Source organism: Sporobolomyces koalae, assembly GCF_050403365.1.
Source record: "Sporobolomyces koalae JCM15063 DNA, S_koalae_JCM15063T_v1_ctg19, whole genome shotgun sequence".
NCBI lineage: Eukaryota > Fungi > Basidiomycota > Microbotryomycetes > Sporidiobolales > Sporidiobolaceae > Sporobolomyces > Sporobolomyces koalae.
In genome coordinates this window covers 317,468-338,109 of record NW_027481752.1, presented here as the reverse complement: position 1 = coordinate 338,109, position 20,642 = coordinate 317,468, and the positions used below count along the sequence as shown (strand labels likewise).

Below are 20,642 nucleotides of genomic sequence, written 5' to 3'. Positions count from 1 at the left end.
CCCCCCCCCCCCCCCCCTCCCCCCCCGCCCTCCCGCCCCCCCCCCCCCCCCCCCCCCGCCCCCCCCGCCCGCCCGGCCCCCCCCCCCCCCGCCCCACCGGCAACTCTAAGCGAGAGAGGAAGTGAAAGCAGAAACATCGAGATCGTTGTATTCATCGTCTGCCGGCAGATCTGAGAGCGAGTCAAGGATCGCTTTTTGTGACATGGGCTTGTCCGCCGAACGCTGGGCCGTAGAGTTCGAGGGTGCTGAAGTGTCGGACACTTGGAAGAGGTCGAGGATCTGATCGGTCCCAAGCGAATCGAGATTCGAATTCTGCTGCGTCACGACGGACGAAGCGATGTTGAGCTTGAATCGTTGCAGTCTGTTCGTAAAGAGGACGAGTTCTTCAGTATCAGTGCTTCGGACTAAGGAGAGAAGTCGGATGACGGACCCCATGATCTTTTCCTCGAGAGTTCCCCGCATGATCAGGCGGTAAACATTGACAACCCTTTTTTGACCGAGACGATGGGCGCGATCCATAGCCTGAAGATCTTTCATCGGATTCCAGTCGTGCTCGACAAAGATGACAGTGTCGGCCGAGGTGAGGTTGAGTCCAAGTCCTCCAACGTGGGTAGTCAGCAGAAGGACATCGATTGACGGATCGGCATTGAATGTTTGCACGACGGCGTGACGTTTCGAGACGTCGGTCGAGCCATCGAGTCGCATATACGTCACGGAAGGCATCATCTTGCGGAACAGATCGCTCTCGACAATATCGAGCATCTGCTTGAGCTGACAGAAGATCAGGACTCGGTGCCGCGAAACGCCTTCCTCGGCGCTGTCGTCTTCCGCAGTCGAGTCCGTGCCGATGCCGCTGTCGAGCAGAATTTGTCTGCAAGTACAGCCCCGAACAGACTCAGCAATGTTTCGATTGGAGATATAAAAAAAATAGTCAGACTGACCGTAGCGCCATCAGTTTTGGTGCATGCTGAACGTTTCTGATGTCCGCATCTGTGGTACTCGATTTTGTAAGCGCAGCTTGATGTTGCGGTACGTCGGGCTTGAAAACGAGGGCAGGATGGTTGACGAGTTTGCGGAGATATTGTAGCGCTTGGAAGACATGCTGGGGTTTGGCGTCGCCAGCGTTACTGCTGACTTCCCCTTTGGCGGCATTGCCTGCTTGAGAGCCGGAGAAATCGTCGTAAAGCTGTTTTTGCAGCGGAGATAGCTCGACGTAATAATCCTGAATGATCTTCGGCGGTAGGTCGTCGAGAACGTCCTCCTTGAGGCGGCGGAGCAGAAAGGGGAGAACTTGTTTGTGTAGTGCCTCGAGAGCAGCAGCGCCTGCTTCCTGCTCTTTCGAAGAACTCTTGGCATCCCGACTTGCCGCGATGGGCTTGCCAAATCGCTCGTTGAACGCTTTCTCGGAACCAAGGAATCCCGGCATGAGGAAGTCGAACAAACTCCAGAGCTCGAGCACATTGTTCTGGATCGGGGTTCCGGATAGGATCAAGCGATGGATGGCCTTGAGGGACTTGACCGCTTTCGTCAACTTGGTTTTGCCATTCTTGATGATATGGCCTTCGTCGAGAATGAGGTAGTGCCAGTCGACCGGCGACAGGATCTCAACATCGTTGCGAGCAATATCGTAAGACGTGATGACCGCATCGTAATTCCTGAAGTTCTTGACAAGGCGTTCTCGATCTGCACGCGGCCCCGTGTAGATCACGCATCGGAGCGCCTTGGCGTAAGTGTTGATCTCTTGCTTCCAGTGCCCCGTGAGCGTTGGAGGACAGATGATAAGCGAGGGAAGGTGAACGGAATCCGGGGAGTTGTTCGCTCTATGTCGTTCTGCGCGCTCGTGGTGCATGCTCGCCAGGATGCAGATAGACTGCAATGTTTTACCGAGACCCATGTCTGTGCGAATAGTGATCAGCTTCATTCGCGGCGTTTGGCGCGATGAGCCGTGGCACTCACCGTCACAGAGCAAACCGTGCAGTTGGTAACGAGCAAGGAAAGCTAGCCAGCTGACTCCATCTCGCTGGTACTTGCGAAGTTCGATACCAATATCGACTGGAATTTTGTACTCGGCCACCTTACTGCCGTCAAGAAGCTGCATGAGGAATTCTCGCTCAGTCTCTCGCTTGGCCAGCAGTTCTGGCGAAAAGCCTGGAGGATCGGGAAGTCCAGCCTGTGCTTCATCTCGTCAGCGCCGAGTACATTAGCGACGACGAAAGCTGCGACTCACCTCAAGAGGCACAAGCTTGACGAGACTGGCGAAGGTATTTGTTGCGACGAGGCGCACGTCGTCGTCCGAATCGCTCATCCTTCCGAGAACAGGCACAACAAGGAAGATGACGTAGGGCAGGATCTTAATGTCGAGGAGATCGACGATGTCTGTGCGACATGATCCATATGATTGAGACGCGGGACTTCAACGAGCGCTAGGGAGAAAGGCTTACGAGAGATCAACTCCACGGCACCACGTCTATGGTTCACGTTGATTGGATCCGATACACTGGGAACGACACCTTCGATAATGTGTTTCATAGCCTGTTCAGGGACAATGTCGCACAGCATCGCGAGGCACTTGGCGACAGCAAATCGAACCACGGCAAATTTGCTGCGAGTTCCTATTGCGAGCGCGGGGAGGATTTCCGCCAGTCGGGGGCGCAGTCCTGGCGACAGGTGGAGACCAGCGGCAGGCAAGACCGTGAGACTATCGAGAAGATCCTGCCCAAGAGTGTCGTCCGCGTCCAGCAAGGCGTCGGCTTGCGCGATGTCGCCTGCAAATATCGCGATTAGAACGGACGGCGAGGTGACAGCTGTGTTGGGACATACCCGATGCGAATACTTGCAGTGCAGCGTCAGTCATGCAGCTCCAGAGTTTCGGAACCCGTTCGATCAAGCTCATCCCGAACCGCGAAGACAGGTTTTGCAACGCGAGCTCGGCGCCTCTGAATACCAGCTTGGCAGATCTGTTCTCTTCAGTGTCGTCCAGGAGCTGCTTCTCTTTGAGCTCCTTTGCGGTTGGAGCAGTACCGCGCGCAGGCTCGTACTCGAGTGTGAGAATGCCTGCACGACTTTGTTTTGCCGAGGCGAAGATCGGTGTCCGGGTAACGTCTTGACAGAGGAATGTGCAGAGGTTCTTGATGAGCTTTTCAGATGGATTCGCCCGCAAGGTTGATGCTGGCGACGAGCAGTAGTCGATGAACGCAGCAATGGCATAGGCGGACCTCGCCTGAAGATCGGCGTTCTCCTCCGACTGAACCGACGCTCGTTACTTTCTGAATTCGAGAGTGTTCGAGTCGGCTGACATACCTTGATACTACTTGTCACGCTCCTGATGAGCGGGGTCATCTTTGCCGGAATCGCTTTCAACGCAATCAAAGCACCTCCAAGCGCTGCGAAGACCATCCGCTCCTGTTTCGTCTTGTTCGCTTCGAGATAAGCGAGTCCGCTCTCTACCTTCCTGTACCTCTCTTCGAGTTGAGGCAAGAGGTTTTTCTTGGCCGCGGGTTTGAGCCCAAGATGCGGGAGCAAGGCGGCATAGGATGTTTGCACTTGTTGCGCGGTCGCCTGGGTGAAATTAACGAGATCAGGGATAGTCGGCAGTTTTGCTTCGGAGACCTTGCCTGGGCCGGAGAAGGCCGCATAGAGCGCGACACAGTCGAGGCGCAGCCGATTTAGGATGGGTTGCAGCTCGACCACGTTCGACGGAAGATCGGAAGCGATAAGCTGGTGCAGCGGCGTAATCAGGCGAGACGATAAAGAGGTTGAGGCGACGGAACTATAGGCAGCAGCCCATTCTTCGATGATTGTTGCAGCGGTGAAGCGAGTCAGTGCAGAAGCCGCTGCCAAGTCTTGTTCGAGGTTGTCCGCAAACGTAGCATCGAGGAGCTTATCTCGTGTCATAGGAGTCAGTAAAGTCACCTCTCAGAACTGGCGGGGGATATGTACACTCACGTGACTCGGCCAAGTCCTCATGAGATGTCCCACAGCCTTTGCAGCTTCGACTTTTCCTCGCAAGACCGCCTCAGTACTGACGAGGGCGAGATCTTGATTGAGCATTGGCTTGTCGACATTGTGAATGACACCCACTCCAGCCCCTGCAAGACTATCCCTTGCAGACCAGAAGAGAGTAGGATTCAAGGGCACTCCGATTGGCGAGCGGATGATCGCGAACCAGGCTGGCAACGAGCCAGAGACGTTCTTGACGAGGGCATCTAGTGATCCATCCGATACCGTTGCAAGCGATAGGCATTTCGAGAAGCACTCTTGCGAAGCTCGTCGAATCTCAGGCTTTTGTTCGAGCAGGAGATTCTGGAAGAGCAATCGATAGAGGCGAAAATCGACCCAAGTGGCAGGATCGAGAGTCGAAAGGTCTAGGAAGACCAGCGAAGTCTTGAGCACGGAGTGACGGACAGATGTGATTGTGTGGCGGAAGAAAGGGAAGAGGCGCGGGATGAGCTGGGGAAGCGGCGTGCTGTTTGACATGGCATTGTCAGCTTGTGCTTCAGGCGAATGTTTAGAAGGGAAAGGCACAACTGACTGCATTGCTGAAGACTGAAGTAGCGCGATGACCTCGGGAAAGCCAAGCAGCTCGGCCAAGAGATCCATAACTCCGCCAACTGAGCTCGCTAGGTCATCCTTGAGGTCTCCGAGGCACTCCCACAGGATCTCCACGACTTCCTGCATCTCGTTCGGGAGTTGATGTACGAGCGCATCTGCGAGAGGCAGTAGAGTGGCCGCTGCTGCCGATCGGACATCGTCATCCCTGTCACGCAAACCGATACGGGCGGCGGACACCACAGATTCGAGCAGCGGTCGTCGTCCTCGACCAAACGGTTTAGTGTCCTCTGCCTCGATCTTGATCGACGATGCTGCAGATTCTTGTTCGGTACGAAGGAGGTCTCCTTTCACTGCGACAAAGTACTTGAGACTGAGGAGTCCCGAATGACGGACTTGCCACGCATATTTGATCCCCTTGTGAGATGAACTTCGTTGTTCAACCATATCGACGAGGATCCGGAGCGTGTATGATGCAGATAGTGGCGACATGTGAGGCAGCAGGACAGCTAGGACTTGCGCGCAAGTCTCGCGCACCGGCGCAATGACCTGAACAGAACGGAAAGTCATGATCAATTTTGAGTCTCGAAACCAGGATCTAGCCTAGTCGACTTGCCTGATCAGACACGTAGTCTCCGAATCGGTCCAAAGCGAGAACGCAGCTCAGCCTGGCCACAACGTCTCCGGCCCATTCCTCGTGCTTGATGCTGTTCTCTAACGCCGTCACGCCTTCGACCATTCCTCCGCACTGACCTTGAAGCCTCAAGATCTCCCTGAGTCCCAATGCCGATCCATGTCGTACTTCCCATGCTGGGGAGAGTAGGCCGAGCGAAAGTCGCGAGACGGTTGTGTGCCAAGGCCATTCTCCCGGTAGTGCTGCAAGCGACGTGGCCGTGCTCTCGGTGCTGTTCGCCTGGATCTCGCCGCCTCCCGCACTTGCGGCCAGTCGCGCCCTCTCCTTGGCTTTTGCACCTGGGTCGATCACGACTTTGCCGCTGTCTCCTGGCTCGCTTTTGACCTTGACGTCGAGGTCCTGAGCATCGGTTTCGGCTTTGACGGGAGGCATAGGTTCGATTTTTGTTCGTTTCGCAGCTGGAGCTGGTGTTGGAGTCGGAACGGCCGTCCCTGCTTTGCCTTCTGCTTTGCGTTTCCTTTTAAGCTTGTTGCGCTCGCGCGCAGAGAGGCCTGCGTACGGGTCATCGGCTTCCTCGGGGGCGGACGCAGATGCAGCCGGGGACGCTTTCGAAGGCGATGGGGCGACCGGTAACGGCGTAGGTGCAGTTTGTTGCTTGAATCGCGGAGGCGGAAGTGCTGGTCGTGCATTCAGATCTGATGGTGCGGCGGTATCGACAGTTTTCGCTGTATCCGAAGACTCGGTAACGCCATTCTTCGCGGCACCAGCGGCCAACTCCGCTTCGACATCGACACCAATGTCGTCTGTTCCGTTGCCATCGAAGTTTAAACCAAGCTTGCCCAAGGCTTCCTTTTGCGCCTGAGCAAGCTCCTGGGCTGAAAGGTTTGAAAGGTTCGAGGCGTACTCTTTGCCAGAACTGCTCAGCAACAGACTACCTTCCGACAACACGCGCTCGAGGTCGAAATCTTGAAGCGAGAGCAGTCGGGGCGTGACAGAGGAGGACGACAAAGCAGCATCACCATCGTTCGTAGATGAGGGGGATGTTGAGGCAGGATCCCAAATTCCGACCGCGCGCGAGATGTGCCCAAGCGCAGATGCTGCAGCTTGTCGCGTCTCGGACGAGCGTGATTGCAAGTGCGGTAGGATCTGCACAACCGGAGGAATTCGTGAGAATGCGCATGCGGGTGCGGGAAAGAGCGCAGACGTGATGAGACTAACCCTAGCAACTAGCGGCAGGACATCGTTCCATTCTCCGTCAACGCCTCGCCAGATACGGTCACTCTGATCCAATGTCCCAATCTCGGACTCGCTCTTGATTTGGTCCGAGAGGACTTGAGCCGAAGATGGGTGAGCGATTCGGGTGCCCGCAAGTTGGCCGAGTTGACGTGCTGCAGTCAGGCGCACTGACGGTGTCGTACCAGTGTCGAGCAAGAGGACCAGCCGATCCAATCTGTGCGCGCAAAGTCAGATGTCAGCGGGCTGCACCGGAGCTGTGCCGAAGTGGGATCGGGTTTCGAGTCAGAGCTGGCTCGCTTGGCTGTACTCACCTGGAGCCCATGTCCTGCTCTTTGTTATTGCGTCCAGCCCGTTCCCGAGTCGCACGATCAGAGAGGAGGACCAGGGAAGAAGTACAGCTGTCTCATCGCAATATTCCGACTATTGAACTTCTCATCTGTTCTTTCTCTAATCACTAAAGTACTTCCTCTTACCTATCAGATGTCCAGGGAAAAGAGTGCTTCTTCGGTGCAACAAACACTGAGACTTCGGACGCAGTCGTGGGAAGAGCAGTAGTGTCTATTACGGGATATATGTAAAATGTTTCGGGCTTGCGAGGAGGACCAGCACCCTCGATTGCGGTCTATTCAGTGCTCGATTGTACCTTCCTCGGCTGCACTGGAGATGGAAACCGGAATGTCGGTCCGACCTTTCGGACCATCAGTCTCCTCGGGTTCGACCTGGATTGCAGGCAAACCCCCCATCTGATCCTGGCGTCGCGCCTGTCTCGCAAGAAGGAAGTGTCGACGGGCGAGGATCATAGCGAAGAATGAATCAAGTCGATCCTGTCGGACTCGAGTATAGACTTCTTGCAGTTTCTTGCGTCGCTCTATGAGCTCGTCAATTCTGGTACAGACATGCCGTAAATCAGCAGCAAGACCGTATGCGACACTCGAGATGTTCAGACCTACTGCAGAGCATTGTCATCGTCGATCAAGCGGTAGTGAGCGAGAAGTCGCAGCATCCCGTTGAACGAAACACCTTTGTCCGACGACTCCGCATCGAGCATGGCTTCATGGTACAGGAGGTTGTAGTCAGACTTGCGCTTGTCGACTTCGCTCGAATCAATAGCCGAAACTGCCGCTCGCAAGCGTTCGAGGTCGTACTTGCGCAGCGAGAGAGTGTCGCGGTCTTGTAGGTAGTGATGGAACGAAGGCGAGTTGTGTTGCGTGACCGGATCTTGTCGAGCGATCCCAAGGAGCGAATGCACCGACCACTCGTCTCGATAGATTTTTACATCGAGAACTCCAGACAGGCGCTATCGCAGAACATATGAATGTGTCAGGTGTACGAATCTTGGCGATCTGAAGCGCGACAGCGTCAAGATTGAGCCTACAGAGAGGAATCGAGGGATCTGTTCCTTTTGAAGATATCCGGTGCGATCGGGGTCAAACTCGGTCCAGACCTTCTTGAACGATCGCATTTGTTCTCGACTGATGTTTGTGACTTTGCCGTATTCTTGGAAGACAAAGGAAAAGTTCTCGATCACAGCTCCGAGGACCAAATTGACGAAGAGATCTGTGGAAAGCGAGGCTCATTTCATCAGTTTGACCAGCGGCGTTCTATTTGGACGCACAACTCACACATGGACAACACGTTCCAGATGATGAACAAAGCATAAGCCCAAGCGCTTGAGCTGCAATCGGACTCCAGGTAATTCGGTGACTCAGTGCAGCGAGGAAATGTCGTGGAGGCATAGTCGTGCATGAACTCGTTCCAGCCCTCGCTATCACGCGCGCGAGCCTCGGTCAGTTCGACATTGAACCTTTATAAAAGAGGATTGCCCTTACCCGGTGGACTGCAAGACGAGGAGAACCAGAGCATTGGCAAAAGTATAGTAATTTGCGTTATGCGTCTCGAGCTTTTGCCAACGCGTGAGACCGAACACTTCGATGTAGAAGATGGCGAAGACGAGGAATAGCACGACCCAGAGCGCAAAGATGTTGAGAATCGCCGGGAGACTTGCACTGTGATATTAGGAGAGTCAGTCTCGGGCAAAGCTGCTCGCGAGAGAGGAGAAGTAAAGGCTGACACCGCGGTCTTTTGTAGCTGGTTGAGGCTGTCGCTTCGTTGAACGAGCTTGAACACAATGGCGACGAGAAAGAGTTTTTGCAGCTGCAGCGCGATCTGATTCTGAGTCCCGAGGAGGAGAGGGATAGTTGTGGCGAGCGTGCCGCTGACGACCACCAGATCGTAGATGTGCCAATGGTTTTGTGTGAAGATGACCCAGCCGAAACCTGCGATTCGGACTACAACGTCGATGAGATAGAGGATTGTCAAGGCGAGATATATCCACTCTGTCGATAGGACAAGATGCATAAGTTGCATGCTGACGATTGAGATCATTTGAGGGACTCGCCTCGGGCTTGATCGGCTGCGCTCGTCGTTGTGGCCTCAGTCATCAACACGATGATGTTGAAAATGTAGAGTCCAGTGAGGGTTCGGGACCACCACCCGTGCTTGTTTGCAGCGCGATCGAAACACCAAGCTCTCCAGGACGCGCGAGGCCGTCGAGGTGGCCGCTTCGAAGGACGCTGGCGCGAGATCAGTCGACGAAGATCGAGCCATTGTCGCTGTTCTGTCGTCAGGAGTGCCGTCGCCGAGCGTCGGTGCAGGTTGTCGATGATGACAGACAGGAAGATCGTCAGGCTGTGACAAATTATCATCAGTCGCGAATGACACAGCGGAGCACAATGGAGAACTGTCTACCTTACATGAAAGTTGCGCCGATGGCGTTGTAGAGCACGAAGAAGAGCGCGTTGAACTGCGAAGCATTCTCTTGTGGTTGTTGATCTCTGTCCGTGATTTGCATGACCGACTCCATGACATCGATCCAGCCTTCAAGCGAGATGATTTCAAACAAGATGAGCAGCGCCGACCGGAAGTTGTCGAACGACCACACGTAAGGGTTTGACCAGACTCTTGGCGCCATGAAGGTCCAATCGGCGACTGGCGATGCGAGGTACTCGCCAACGCACTGTTCCCGGGTCGACACGCTTGAATCGTTGCACGAGTAGAGCAGTCCGCCGAAGATCTGCATGCCCCACACCGCGAAAGGCACGATGTACAGGACCGCCAAGATCGACGCATCAAGGATACGCGCGAACCCAAGGATGAGAACCTAGCCCAACAAGGTCTGTCGGTACCTGCACAGCGAAGTACAGCACGGTGAAACTTACGTTGTAAAAGGTGATTCGCATCGTGGGCCAAAGGTTGATGAGACGCAAGGCTCGGAATGCTTTGAGCGAGCGAGTGAATCGAGTGCTCGCCGCGCCTCCAACGAGCGATGTGATGATGTTGACGAGAAGAGTCAGCAAGACGAGGAAGTCGATATCGTTCCAGAGGGAAAGAAGGTAGGCATTGGGCGAGAAGAGGAAGCCGTCGGCCACAATTTTGACCACGAATTCGAGCACGAAGACGAAGCCAACAGCCACTTCGACAAGATTGGGCCAGTTCCACCGGGGGTCTCCTTCCATAACGAACATGTTGCGTCGATACAGTGGCGTGGCGACTGCCGCAACTGCGATACTAACGATGATCGCAACAAGCACGACGGCATCGAAAGCGTACTTCCATGACCTCGTTGCGGCTCGACCGCGCAGCCGTTCCTCGCCATACGATGGCTCAACGAGTCTTTGACAAAATTGCCGGACCTTGGACGATTGAGAAAAGATATAGAGCGTTTTGTCGTATGCCGGGTTCTCCTCGATATATTCTCGGATGGTGTTCTTGCGTTCCTGCGCGACACTCTCAAACTTTGCATGTTCCTGTATGGTGGCCTCGCGGGTCTGAGGGCGCGGCACGGGAGTGCTTGTTCCCGCCGTAGGTTGTCGTTGATGGTATCCCAGGACATCTAATGAGGGCATCCTTGAACGTGCGTGTGAAAGGCTTTCAAGCCCTGACCGGAATTTGAGAGTTCTCTTCTGAGGAGGCGCGGTCGAAGAAGTGGGTGAATCCTTCAGCCATTGAGACACGATGAGCACTGGATGTGGATCTTCGACATGCCGAGGAAGGGAGAAGGGCCATACCTTGTCCACGTCAAAGTCGAATTCGGTCTGTAAGGCATCCGGCGAGGTCACAATTTCCGTCGTTACCGGCTGTTCGGCGGCAAGATCCCCGCGGGAAACTGTCGACTTGGAGCGTGCGCTGGCATAATTGTAAGGATCGAAGCGCCGTAGCCAAGTGGACGTGACGTTGTGACCCGGTACAGCCGTTCGGTTGATGAAGGTCTCGAGTTGTCGTGCCTTCTTTTCCTCCTCGGCAATAGCAAAGTTCTGTCGAGACGATGGAAAGGGTCAATCTTTCTACACGGAACAACGCCGGGATGATCTAGCACACCTCGTTGATGACAGCAATGAACAGATTGCCAATAACGACTGTCAATGGAGATGCTGTCAACAGAGCATCCCATTCAAGAATGATGTGATGGCTTACAGTAGCCAAAGAACATCCAACTACTGAGAAAGACTGCTGCGAGGACAATCTGCAGTCTGCCCTTCTCGGAGGAGAGGACAGTATTGAGGATGTCGGTCCAGTTCTCCGACGAGAGGATCTGTCGGACATGAAGCGCATGAGTTCCGACCTGCTCGAGCTTCAAGGAGGGCGAGCTGTATGCAGACAGACCTGGTACATTGCGAGGAAGGAGTTGAACGTTTGGTAGAAATCGAGCGTTCCCGTATCGCTCGAATCTGGATCTGGGATACCTCGGAACATTTGAGCGCCCTTTCATCGACCTTCAATGATCAGCACGCGGCTTCACGCTGAGAGAAGAAACGAATATTCGCGCACTATCAGAGCCATCAAGAAGGTCATGAGGAAAAGGAAACCAATCATGTTGATCAGCCCCGCGAGTGTGCCCAACACTTTGGTCTGGCAGAGTCGAATTTCGTTAGTAGCTCGATGACAAAGGAGAGATGTATGAAAAAATTGCTCACTAAAAGTCGGCGCATTCGCGGGATAGCGAGAATGAAACGATAGAACCGAGCAATCGCAAACACAGTTAGCCATGGGTAAGCGGGAGACTGCCGAATGATCGGGATTAGCGTGACCGTCGACAGGATTGCCAGAGCCGTGTCTGTCAAATTGGCCGGTCCGGCGAAAAAGCTCCTCCAGTCAGGCAACGAGGCGAAGATTCGAATGCCAATCTCGACATCGAAAGCGATGAGGCAGCCGATCTCGATCGAGTTGAGGACCTGAAAAGTCTGCGGTGAGGTATCGGGTTGTCTTGCAGCGAGGACAGCGACCGAGAGCGCGACAACCGCGACCCAGATTAGGCGGGTACGCTCGTACAGCATTTTCACGAAGCTTGTACTTCGAGTGAACCCCCGACGGATCTTGCGGTCGTCGTCATACTGTTGGAGCCTTGGATTGGCTCTACCAGTCCGAGCTGGAGTATCAGTTCCGCAGCAGGCGAAACTGGTTTGAGACGAGATTGCTCACGGAACAGCTGCAAACGCCGAGTGCTTTGTCTCATCGCGGATATCGGCGAAAGTTGTTGTGATCACAGCCGTGAACAGATTGATAAACCTTTCCGCTCGCATGCGTAGATGAGCTATTGACATCGGGGAGATCTTTCGGATGATTGACCGACCAGTAATTGATTATGACCAAGCCGAAAATGAAGAAGAGCGCCGACACGTAGTAATCGGCATCCATCATGGCGTACATTGCGCCGGTCCATGTGTTCGCTGCACACGAAAAGCTCAGGACGAGGTAACCTCGACAATTGAGGAGTAAACATACCTGACGCGAGGACCACAACTTGCAGGAGAGACGCAAAGATGTTGTCAAAGGAGCGAGCTCCGCCCCAGGGGTTCTCGAGTTCCTGTGCGCAAACTTTGTGAGATCTGCGGGCAGTGAATCGCGTTCACTCGTGCGAGACTCACAGTACAAATACTCGGTGCTGCACACATGAATCCTTTCGGGTCTTCACCGGCACCGAAGCCAGCTCGCAAGATGTAGCTCACTTGATCACCTGCGGCGGTGATATGGCCTCCGCAGTTCTGCTCAGATGTGACATTTGGAAGGTTTCCCTCTGGGTCTGAAGGATAGAGGGGTCAATGCTGCCGCTTTGAAATATTCTAGGAGACGAGCTCAGATCATTTACCGATCCATAGGCAGTATCGTTGGTATGAACCCCCAAAGGATTGCAAGCCGATGATTCTGCGGCAATGCAGCAAAAGTTGACATCTCAGACGCTCGACTCGCACAGTGCAGGCTGAACTTACGAGAAGATGAGCATGGAAAAGGCGATGAAGAAGGCTGTACGAACGAGCAACGGACTTGCTTTCTTGAGCGATTGCAAGATGGTCTGTCTCTAGAGCTGGATCAGTATGACCTCCGCGATCGGCGTTCTGTGACGTCAGCAGCGCACCTGAGTACCAGATGTGACTGCCAGGAGTCGGGTAGCTCGCAGTACGCTCAGCGCGCGGAAGAACCACAGGTTGTCCCTAGCTTCTCTGCCCGAAACTGCGAGTGCAAACGAAACCCAGAAGGAGACGACAGCGACAGCGTCGATTCGGTTCCATGAATGTCGCAGAAAGGCTTGCTGATATGTCGCTCGTTGCTTCCGAATTGCAAGAACGTATGGCGCAGAAGGGGAAGACGAGTTTGGAGGCAGAGCTGCCACCGATGCAGCGGACAAACTCGTTGCGAGTGCAGCTTTGATAGTCGGTAGGGTCTGACTCCTTTGCGGATCGGGATGGCCATTGTTTTCTTTCGAGAATCCCAAACCGATCCCGCTTGCTTCTTGCGTCGGCGCGAGGAATCGTGAGTCGGCTCGCATCAGCGATGTAGACGAGCTGTTTTTGGGGTCGAGAGAATATGACTTGAAGATGGACGTGATGTCGCTAGAAATGTCTGGCGGATCGATTGGACGAGGAGGGTAGGAGTCTGTCCCTTTGAGCTGCGTCGGGAGGAGAGGCGGAGAAGCTCGCATGGGCGACGGAAGCGGAGAGAGGCGCTCTTCGATGCGGCTTGCGAGTGATGGCGTACGTTTGAAAGCGCTGTCGTTGTCCCTCAAGGAAGCCGGGCGAGGCATTGGTGGTCGAGGAGGATTCACGACGAGACCCGTGACGATGATTCGAGAAACGAGCTCAACGGTGAAGCAGCAGAAGACAACAAAAAGTACATAGTCTTCCCACCTCTTGAAGTAGCCCGACGTTGGTCGAGGATGTGTGTGAACGTTGTACGACGATTCGATGGTTTGCATCACCATCGCGACGATGATGAGGAGCAGGATGATTGGCTCTGTCCACCTGCAAGACCGTCGATATGCGATCAGCGACTTCGTAGACCGCCAGTACAGAGGAAAATTGATCACTTGGCTGTGAGGATCCGCGCGCAAAAACGTCGGAACTTGTTTTCAGGCCCAAAGAGGTACAAAGTCTTGCCTCGTAGTTTTCGAAACGAGGTCTCATACTTTTCGTACTCTTTGTGCCATCGGTCCTCGTAGCTCGTTCTGCCAGCTTGCTCGACGACCTCCTCCTCGACCGGTAGTGACAGTTGGTCAACATCGTCAGACCTACCTGTCCTGCTGGATACGTGGCTTTGTCGACGCAGCGAAGTAGGGCGGGATGGCACGGGATGGTCGTCGACGTGCGCTAATCGGTCCGAATCCGCGCCCGCTATGTTGACGACTCGTACCGAAGCTCGTCGCAGGGTTCCGATAGCGGCGGTGAGGGTCTCTCTGCGCGCGAGCCGAGGACTACGGGATGGGCTGCGCGAAGGGGACAGAGGCTGCCAGCCGATTTCCGAAGGCCTGCCTCGACCCTCGACAGGGCTCGTGCGCGGGTCTGTCCGATTGGGGTTGGGGGACAGGCGATTCGAGGATGTTCCGGCATTTGGAAAGAGTGGAGACAGGCGGGGCGTGCGTACGGAAAGTCGGGGACGTCGGGAGGGGGGAGTCGAAGCGGAAGGATGCAGGGGCGAGTGAAGGTCGATCTCTTCCTCGGCTTCTCGCTCGCGTCCGTCACTAGCAGCGTTCCTGACTATTGAAGGTGCGGTGTGATCACCGTCTTCGCTGTCAGATGACGAGCCGCCAAAGCTCGCGCCGTCGAGAGCGAGGGGATGAGAGCCGCGTGAGGACCGGTAGCTTTCGTCGAAGGCGACGGCATCAAATGTTGGCAGCGTCCCTGTAGATGCTGTCGAAGCATAGAAGGGGTCGTCTTCGCGGGAGGAAGCGGGAAACGAAGGGATCCTGGGACTCGTCTGCGGCAAGGCAGGTAGTTGGCGCACGATGAATCCGTCTTCAGGGGCCGGTGGAGAGGGTCTACGCTCTCTTTTTGTTGGACTGCTTGCTGGGCTTCCTACCACATGGTGCCATCCCGATTGCTCAGCGTATTGGCGAGACGGCACAGCCCCCTCGTATTCCGGATGCTCTCCACCGACGTGCTCCCCTCGCTCTGTGTCCGTTGCGGATCGGTCTGGGCTTCTTCGCCTGCTCGAACTCCTTCTGTGGAGTACCGATACAGGATCGAGGTCTTCGCGAGGGTCGGAAGTTCCGAGCGAGATGGGGCTGATTGGCCTCTGATGAGCCGTAGTTGCGGCATAACTCGTGTCGATTGGAGGCGGCCTGCGTTGTCGATTCGATCCTGACGAGCTCGTGCGTGTTCGAGCGTCATCGGAGGAGAGGAACGAGGTGCTCGAAGTCGACGACACAGCCGACGCATTCGACAGATCCCGCTGGAGAGATTCGGATCCGAGCCGATTGTCGCCTCCAGTCATGCAGGCTCTTGAGCGGGATCGAATGAGACAGAGGTCGTGGTGAAGTGAGTCCGCAGCCGACGCGCAGCGGGTCGCTTTTATTCCCACGTTGACGAAGCGAGTGCATGCTCTTGCGCGCTTCCCGCATTCTTGCCAGACCTGTCACCATGTGCAACCCTCCCTCGACCAGTGCGACTCCTCCGCCCGCCAAGAATTCTCGCTCGTCCAGGTCATCCAAGTCGCTCCCGTCCGAAGATCGGCTCGTCTTGCCACAACACGAAGCGATCGTTGGTCGCACGGGCGAGATCGAGGTTATCGATACTCACACGCACATCCACTCGACATTCGCTGCTTGTAAGGCTCAGCAACAGAGACGGAAGAGTTTCGCCTCCACTCGGCTTATTTCAACTTCGATTGACCCTGGCTTGCTGCACTCGCGACAGACCGCGAAAGATACCCACAAGGCAAGCATACAACTGTGCGAGACTTTGTCAAGGCAACGCTGCTTGACCCCGCCTCGAACCAGGTCAAGAAAGTGGTCGATGTCTGGTGTGAAGCCCAAGTCCCGACCGACCGCTCAGAGTGGATCGAGACTGTCGACACATTGACACAGCTCGACGGTTTCGACTACCACTACGTGATCGGTCTGTCGCCCCTTCCATCTCCGATCTTGGCACAAGGCAAGCGCACTGACCCCTCTATTCGACCTCTTGAATTACCCTCACAAGGCTGTCATCCGCACGATGCGCAGAACTACACGGTCGAACTAGAACAGGCGTTTCTCTCTGCATTCTCGCGGGCCGAATGTGTAGGATGGGGAGAGATTGGACTCGACTATCACTATGACAATTCGCCGCGTGAGATTCAGCAAGATGTTCTACGGCGTCAACTCCGCGCGTTCCTCAAGTCTGGCCTTGACAAAGCCGTCCGTCCTGTTTAATTTGATTGTTCAAATGTTCTGGGGCTGACAACCGAGCCTGACCCATGCAGCTTACCATCCATACCCGCGAGGCCGATGGTGATATTTACGACATCCTGACGCAAGAGTTGCCAGTCTCGACCCGGATCCACATTCACTGCTTCACGGATACTCCCGAACTCGCTTCGAAACTCTTGTCACATTTCCCAAACCTGCACATTGGAGTGACCGGGGTCGTCACCTTCAGCAGCAACATCAACACGGCTCAAGTTTTGCGCGACATGATCACGAACTCGCACGACGCTCCGAGGTTCTTGCTTGAATCGGATGCACCGTTCATGCTGCCTGCCAACATGGGTCCGAACAGCAAGCTCGGCATGACGAGCAAACAAAAGTTCCCGTTTTGTCATTCGGGCGCACTTCCCTGGACGGCCGAACACATTGCAAAAGTGTTCAATGAAGCAGACTCTGCGCGAGTGGGCGAAGAGGAAAACCCCGACGATGTCAAGGCGCAGTGGGACGTCATTCGCGTGTTGCAGGTTGCGAGAGACAATTGTCAGCGAGTGTACCGGATATAGACGGCTCATTAGATTTATTGCACAGTAAATTTCTAGAAAGTGATATTTCTCTTGGAGGGGCAAAGCGTGGAGAAAGGGAGTTCTGCGGATCCTCAATTGTGAGGTCTTTTGTAGCCGCCATCCTTCGCGAGCGAGAGTAGCCAGGATCATCTGTGTCTACCAGAGGCTCTTGACTTTGACGCCCTTTTGCGATAAGAGGGTACCGAGAGCTTTGACGAGTTCGACTTGTTGCTCGGTCGTCAAGTGGGTCATCGCGACCGCGAGCACTGATTGGGGCGTAACGTGACTCTCCCGAATCAGCGACGCGTAATAGCTGCAGATCGAGCGCGTGCCAAGTAGTTCAGTGTGCGAACGCGAGAGCTAGTCAAGGCGGCTTCAAGACGACTCACACGTAGGAGAAGAGACCCATCAAGAATTGGCAGTCCATGCGGTCCGTCATTCCGCCGTGTCCCGGGATTGAATCGCCAAAGTCTTTGATATTGAACGCGCGCTTGAAGCCCGAAGCGAAGAACCCTCCGAACGGCGCAACGAGCGAAGCGAACGTGGCGAGGACAATCGAGTGGAGTTGGAAAGGCGCCCACGGGATCGACCTGAGCTTGCCACGAGTCTGCACAAATAAACTCGGTCAGACGCGATGCTGTTCAGCTTAGCGTGAGCAACCTTACGATGGGCTCGATGGCGGCGCGGACGGAAGCGGGAAGAGGCCAAGTTCTCCATTCAAAGACGTGATTGGGAGTGCACTGAATGTTGGAGAATGCGCTCGTGGAAAGGTCTTGCACCGGGCAAATCATGTAGTTGTAGCGCATGAAGAGTGTGCTCCACTGTCAGGACCAAGAGAGGACAGATCAGCAAAGGAACGACTTCAAATTCACGACAGAACTTACGCCAACGGCAAAGATGACCGTCACAAAGAAGGCTCCGACAAAGCCTTCCACAGTCTTCTTCGGACTCAACTTGATCAATTGGTGACGACCAAAGAGCATACCTATGGCAGTAAATGTATAAGCGCTTGAAAGGCTAGATGGGAGAACACCGTACGCACCGCAGACATAGGCCGCAACATCGTTCATGATGACAAGCGAAACCGGGATCCAGAACCAGATCATGCCCTGTTTACAGAATCTGTCAGTCTGAAGCCAACAATGCAGTGCCAGCAGAAGCAGGATCTTACTTCGAGAATGTTGTTCACGATGAAATGACTGCTGACAACGACCAGGAAGAGCGACATGTGGATCCAGCCGAAAAGGCCGAATTGCCGACGAAGGTTGGCCCTTGAGAGATTGGCAACGAATCCGACGAAGCCTGTTGCCGAGATTGGTTGTTAGTGACAGCATTCGCATCAAGAATCGAGTTGAACGGGCTGACCGATAACATAGAGACCAAAGCTGATCAGTCGGTGGTGTTGTGCGAACGAATAAGCAGTTGGGAGGAAGGATGCTTGGAGAGTGAGGATGTGCTTGAAGTAGTAGATGAGCGATTCGCCGTAGAGATAGTAGTTGGTTGCGGCGAAGAAATACCTGCGCATCTCGTAAGAAAATTCAGCGATAGATCCGAGCAATGTGTGGGTTTCATGCGCAACGTACCACGCCATTCTCCTGCTCCATCGTTCGCGCTCTGCCTTCCTGCCTTGCCTCTTCGCCTCGCGTTCGGGCGAACGCACGATCTTGCCTTCCTCGTTCACGTGCGCGCCCGAGTATCCAGCGTCGAAGAGGCCGGTCAACTCGCGGAAGACGATCGCCTGGATGATGAAGACCAGCGCGACAACGTAGACGTGTCCCATCGCGACGAGGCCAATGCAGCCGCCAGCCATGAACACACCCCATACGGTGCGCTGGATGATCGCCTTGATCTTCTTGTTCGGGTCGTGGTCTGCTCCCGTGTACGCTTCTTTCGGCTTGCTCGAAGCACCAGACGCCGGGGCAGATTCGGCTCGTGGGGATGAAGGGGTCGGAGTAGCGCTGCGCTCGGTCGGTGCAGCCTTGACTGAAGATGCAGCGGTGGTGGGAGCCGACTCGTCATCTTCATCGTCGTCATCGTCATCGTAGCCGGCTTGCGACTCGAGATCGGTCTCGGACACTGATGAAGAAGGAGGAGCTGGCTCGGCGATCGTCGTCGGGACAGCCGCCTTGATCTGCTCGACAACCTTGCCCTTGGCCTGTGCAGCCTCTCTAACGATCGTCTCTGCTGCGCCATTGACCTGAATTTTTGAGGGAAGCGCGGGCACCGGAGGCACACTCGAGGATGCGGGGCCGATCGAGGACGCTTCGCTGTCATCTCCGTTGCCAGTACCATTCAGAGTAGTAGACGATTGCTTGCGAAGCTTGGCTCGTTGGCGCGCCAGAGCTTTCTTGGAGGGAGTTTGAGGGGAACCACCCGAAGCCGCAGTCGAGGCGCCGACAGCGGGACGAGCGACTTCGTCCTCAGAATCAGATCCGTTGTGTAGTGCGACTGTATGAGCATTGTCAAATGATATCAGCATGCGGTTCTCGGTGAGTTGGGAAAAGTGATGTGGTTTCATGCGAGAGATGAAACACTGTCCTCGTGTCCCGCTCTGCTGTGCAGCTGAATATGCCTGGCTAGTACAGTGTACATGCCGTTGCATTCCTGTTCCCTCCCGATCCAACTTGCGAGCGGTATGCGCCCGTTCGAGCTGCATGACGCCAGCGCTGTTTCCTCGGTGATCGGCAGCTGGGACTACTTACGCGCATCGAACCTGCCAGCACTCGCCACTCGGGGCTGTGTACTTATCGCGGAACCTTTGCCGCGTGCCATCGTGCCGAGGTAGAGGCTTGTCGGTGGTTGGGACTTGTGACAATGTGCGTCAATTGCAACTTCAAGTGTATTCGTTTCGTATTGTTCAACTGCTTCCATCTAGCCAGGTATGACTGCCTCCCTCCCGCGCCTTCTCGCACATGGATAGCAGTACTGGCACAGCGAGAGTCACATAGATTTACGAGCAATGCAGCTTGGGTGCGATTCCGGTACGAATGAGCGCACGCACAGCGACTCGTACTCCGAAGCGTGGGACACCCTGAAGAGCTGAGGCGCTTGAATGTAACGAATCCCGGTACTGCAGCGCAATGGAGCGCGAGCTCAATCTGTCCCTTGTGAAGCAATTTCACGTGTCGACGCCTGGATCGATGGAAGAACGAGAGCAGCCTCCGTACGGGATCTTCTCGAATCCTGAAATCGTCATGGCTGACAGTCGGAGAGTCTTCCAAGTATCGAATGCCGACAAGGGTATCGCAATGTGCGTTATCGAGAGCGTCAACGATTGCAAACAAGCTGACGGTGCACACTGACACCTCGCGCCGTGAGCATGATCGCGTATTCTCCTACAAGGGCAGTCTGGCCAGACGAGCTCACAGACCAAGATCAGCTCAGTCCGACGGGAGCTCATGACAAACAGCATCATGCCGTGGGTAGGGGTTGCAATCTGAAACAGGGACCAAGCGTCATTGTTCGCTGAAAGCCGCCCACGCCTGTGATACCCGATTTCCTGGCTTTGAAGGCGGTATCAGGCAACTTGAAGCTCGCTTGGTATGTTTGTACGATGCGCCGCGGCCTGGGTGGAAATCAGGAGCAGCGTGTTAGTCCGAGACTGCGAGCCGGTCACGTAGTTGCGGGACGTCGATGCTCTTTGATCGCGTCTTCAAGGCTCAAGCAAAGGGCAGCACCAGGAAGCCACGAGCGGAGCGAGTCGAAGAAAGTCCAGAGGCATTCCCAACACCAGGCGCCATTGGCCATGCCATTTGACAAACAGATCAATCTCGCTGTGGGTCGAGCGAACTCGCAGACCAGCGGTGACCAAAGACCAGGCGTCGTATAGGCTCGTCCGGCAGGAATGGAGCGATGAAAGTAAACCCCCGCAGTTGCCCGGACGGGACTTGCGATTTGCCGAGCCCGGCCCCACCAAAGAGCTCGTCTCCCTCTCTTTCCTTTCGCTCTCGGTTTCACCTCTACTACCACTCGAGCAGAACCAAGG

At 55.1% G+C, this 20,642-nt stretch overlaps 4 protein-coding genes across 4 annotated transcripts; 1 reads left to right on the top strand and 3 right to left on the bottom strand.

Moving 5' to 3' along the window:
• Positions 1 to 105: 105 nt before the first annotated feature.
• On the bottom strand, positions 106 to 8,776 carry MOT1 (DNA-binding ATPase; the record flags this gene model as incomplete). Its single annotated transcript, XM_076679114.1, has 20 exons — positions 106 to 361; positions 431 to 871; positions 942 to 1,896; positions 1,957 to 2,170; positions 2,228 to 2,376; positions 2,442 to 2,765; positions 2,821 to 3,244; positions 3,301 to 3,879; positions 3,946 to 4,465; positions 4,532 to 5,097; positions 5,165 to 6,328; positions 6,401 to 6,632; positions 6,730 to 6,816; positions 6,892 to 6,976; positions 7,062 to 7,303; positions 7,369 to 7,715; positions 7,794 to 7,975; positions 8,041 to 8,183; positions 8,248 to 8,424; positions 8,490 to 8,776. The coding sequence occupies 20 exons, from the start codon at positions 8,774 to 8,776 to the stop codon at positions 106 to 108; spliced, it is 7,374 nt and encodes a 2,457-aa protein (XP_076533874.1).
• Positions 8,777 to 8,799: 23 nt separating this feature from the next.
• CCH1 (calcium channel protein CCH1) lies at positions 8,800 to 15,181 on the bottom strand (the record flags this gene model as incomplete). The annotated part of the gene is made up of 16 exons (XM_076679113.1): positions 8,800 to 9,106; positions 9,172 to 9,578; positions 9,637 to 10,731; positions 10,796 to 10,833; positions 10,892 to 11,009; positions 11,081 to 11,179; positions 11,246 to 11,326; positions 11,392 to 11,830; positions 11,897 to 11,983; positions 12,048 to 12,144; positions 12,200 to 12,281; positions 12,343 to 12,497; positions 12,564 to 12,619; positions 12,685 to 12,767; positions 12,831 to 13,713; positions 13,779 to 15,181. 16 exons carry the CDS (start codon positions 15,179 to 15,181, stop codon positions 8,800 to 8,802), a joined length of 5,430 nt encoding a protein of 1,809 aa, XP_076533873.1.
• Positions 15,182 to 15,327: 146 nt separating this feature from the next.
• Positions 15,328 to 16,657, top strand: JCM15063_002782 (TatD family hydrolase; the record flags this gene model as incomplete). The annotated part of the gene is made up of 4 exons (XM_076679112.1): positions 15,328 to 15,514; positions 15,604 to 15,804; positions 15,889 to 16,085; positions 16,151 to 16,657. 4 exons carry the CDS (start codon positions 15,328 to 15,330, stop codon positions 16,655 to 16,657), a joined length of 1,092 nt encoding a protein of 363 aa, XP_076533872.1.
• Positions 16,658 to 16,813: 156 nt separating this feature from the next.
• Positions 16,814 to 19,429, bottom strand: CDS1 (phosphatidate cytidylyltransferase; the record flags this gene model as incomplete). Its single annotated transcript, XM_076679111.1, has 9 exons — positions 16,814 to 16,970; positions 17,047 to 17,264; positions 17,323 to 17,478; positions 17,542 to 17,642; positions 17,700 to 17,766; positions 17,829 to 17,959; positions 18,023 to 18,174; positions 18,241 to 19,105; positions 19,360 to 19,429. The coding sequence occupies 9 exons, from the start codon at positions 19,427 to 19,429 to the stop codon at positions 16,814 to 16,816; spliced, it is 1,917 nt and encodes a 638-aa protein (XP_076533871.1).
• Between the last annotated feature and the right edge of the window lie 1,213 nt (positions 19,430 to 20,642).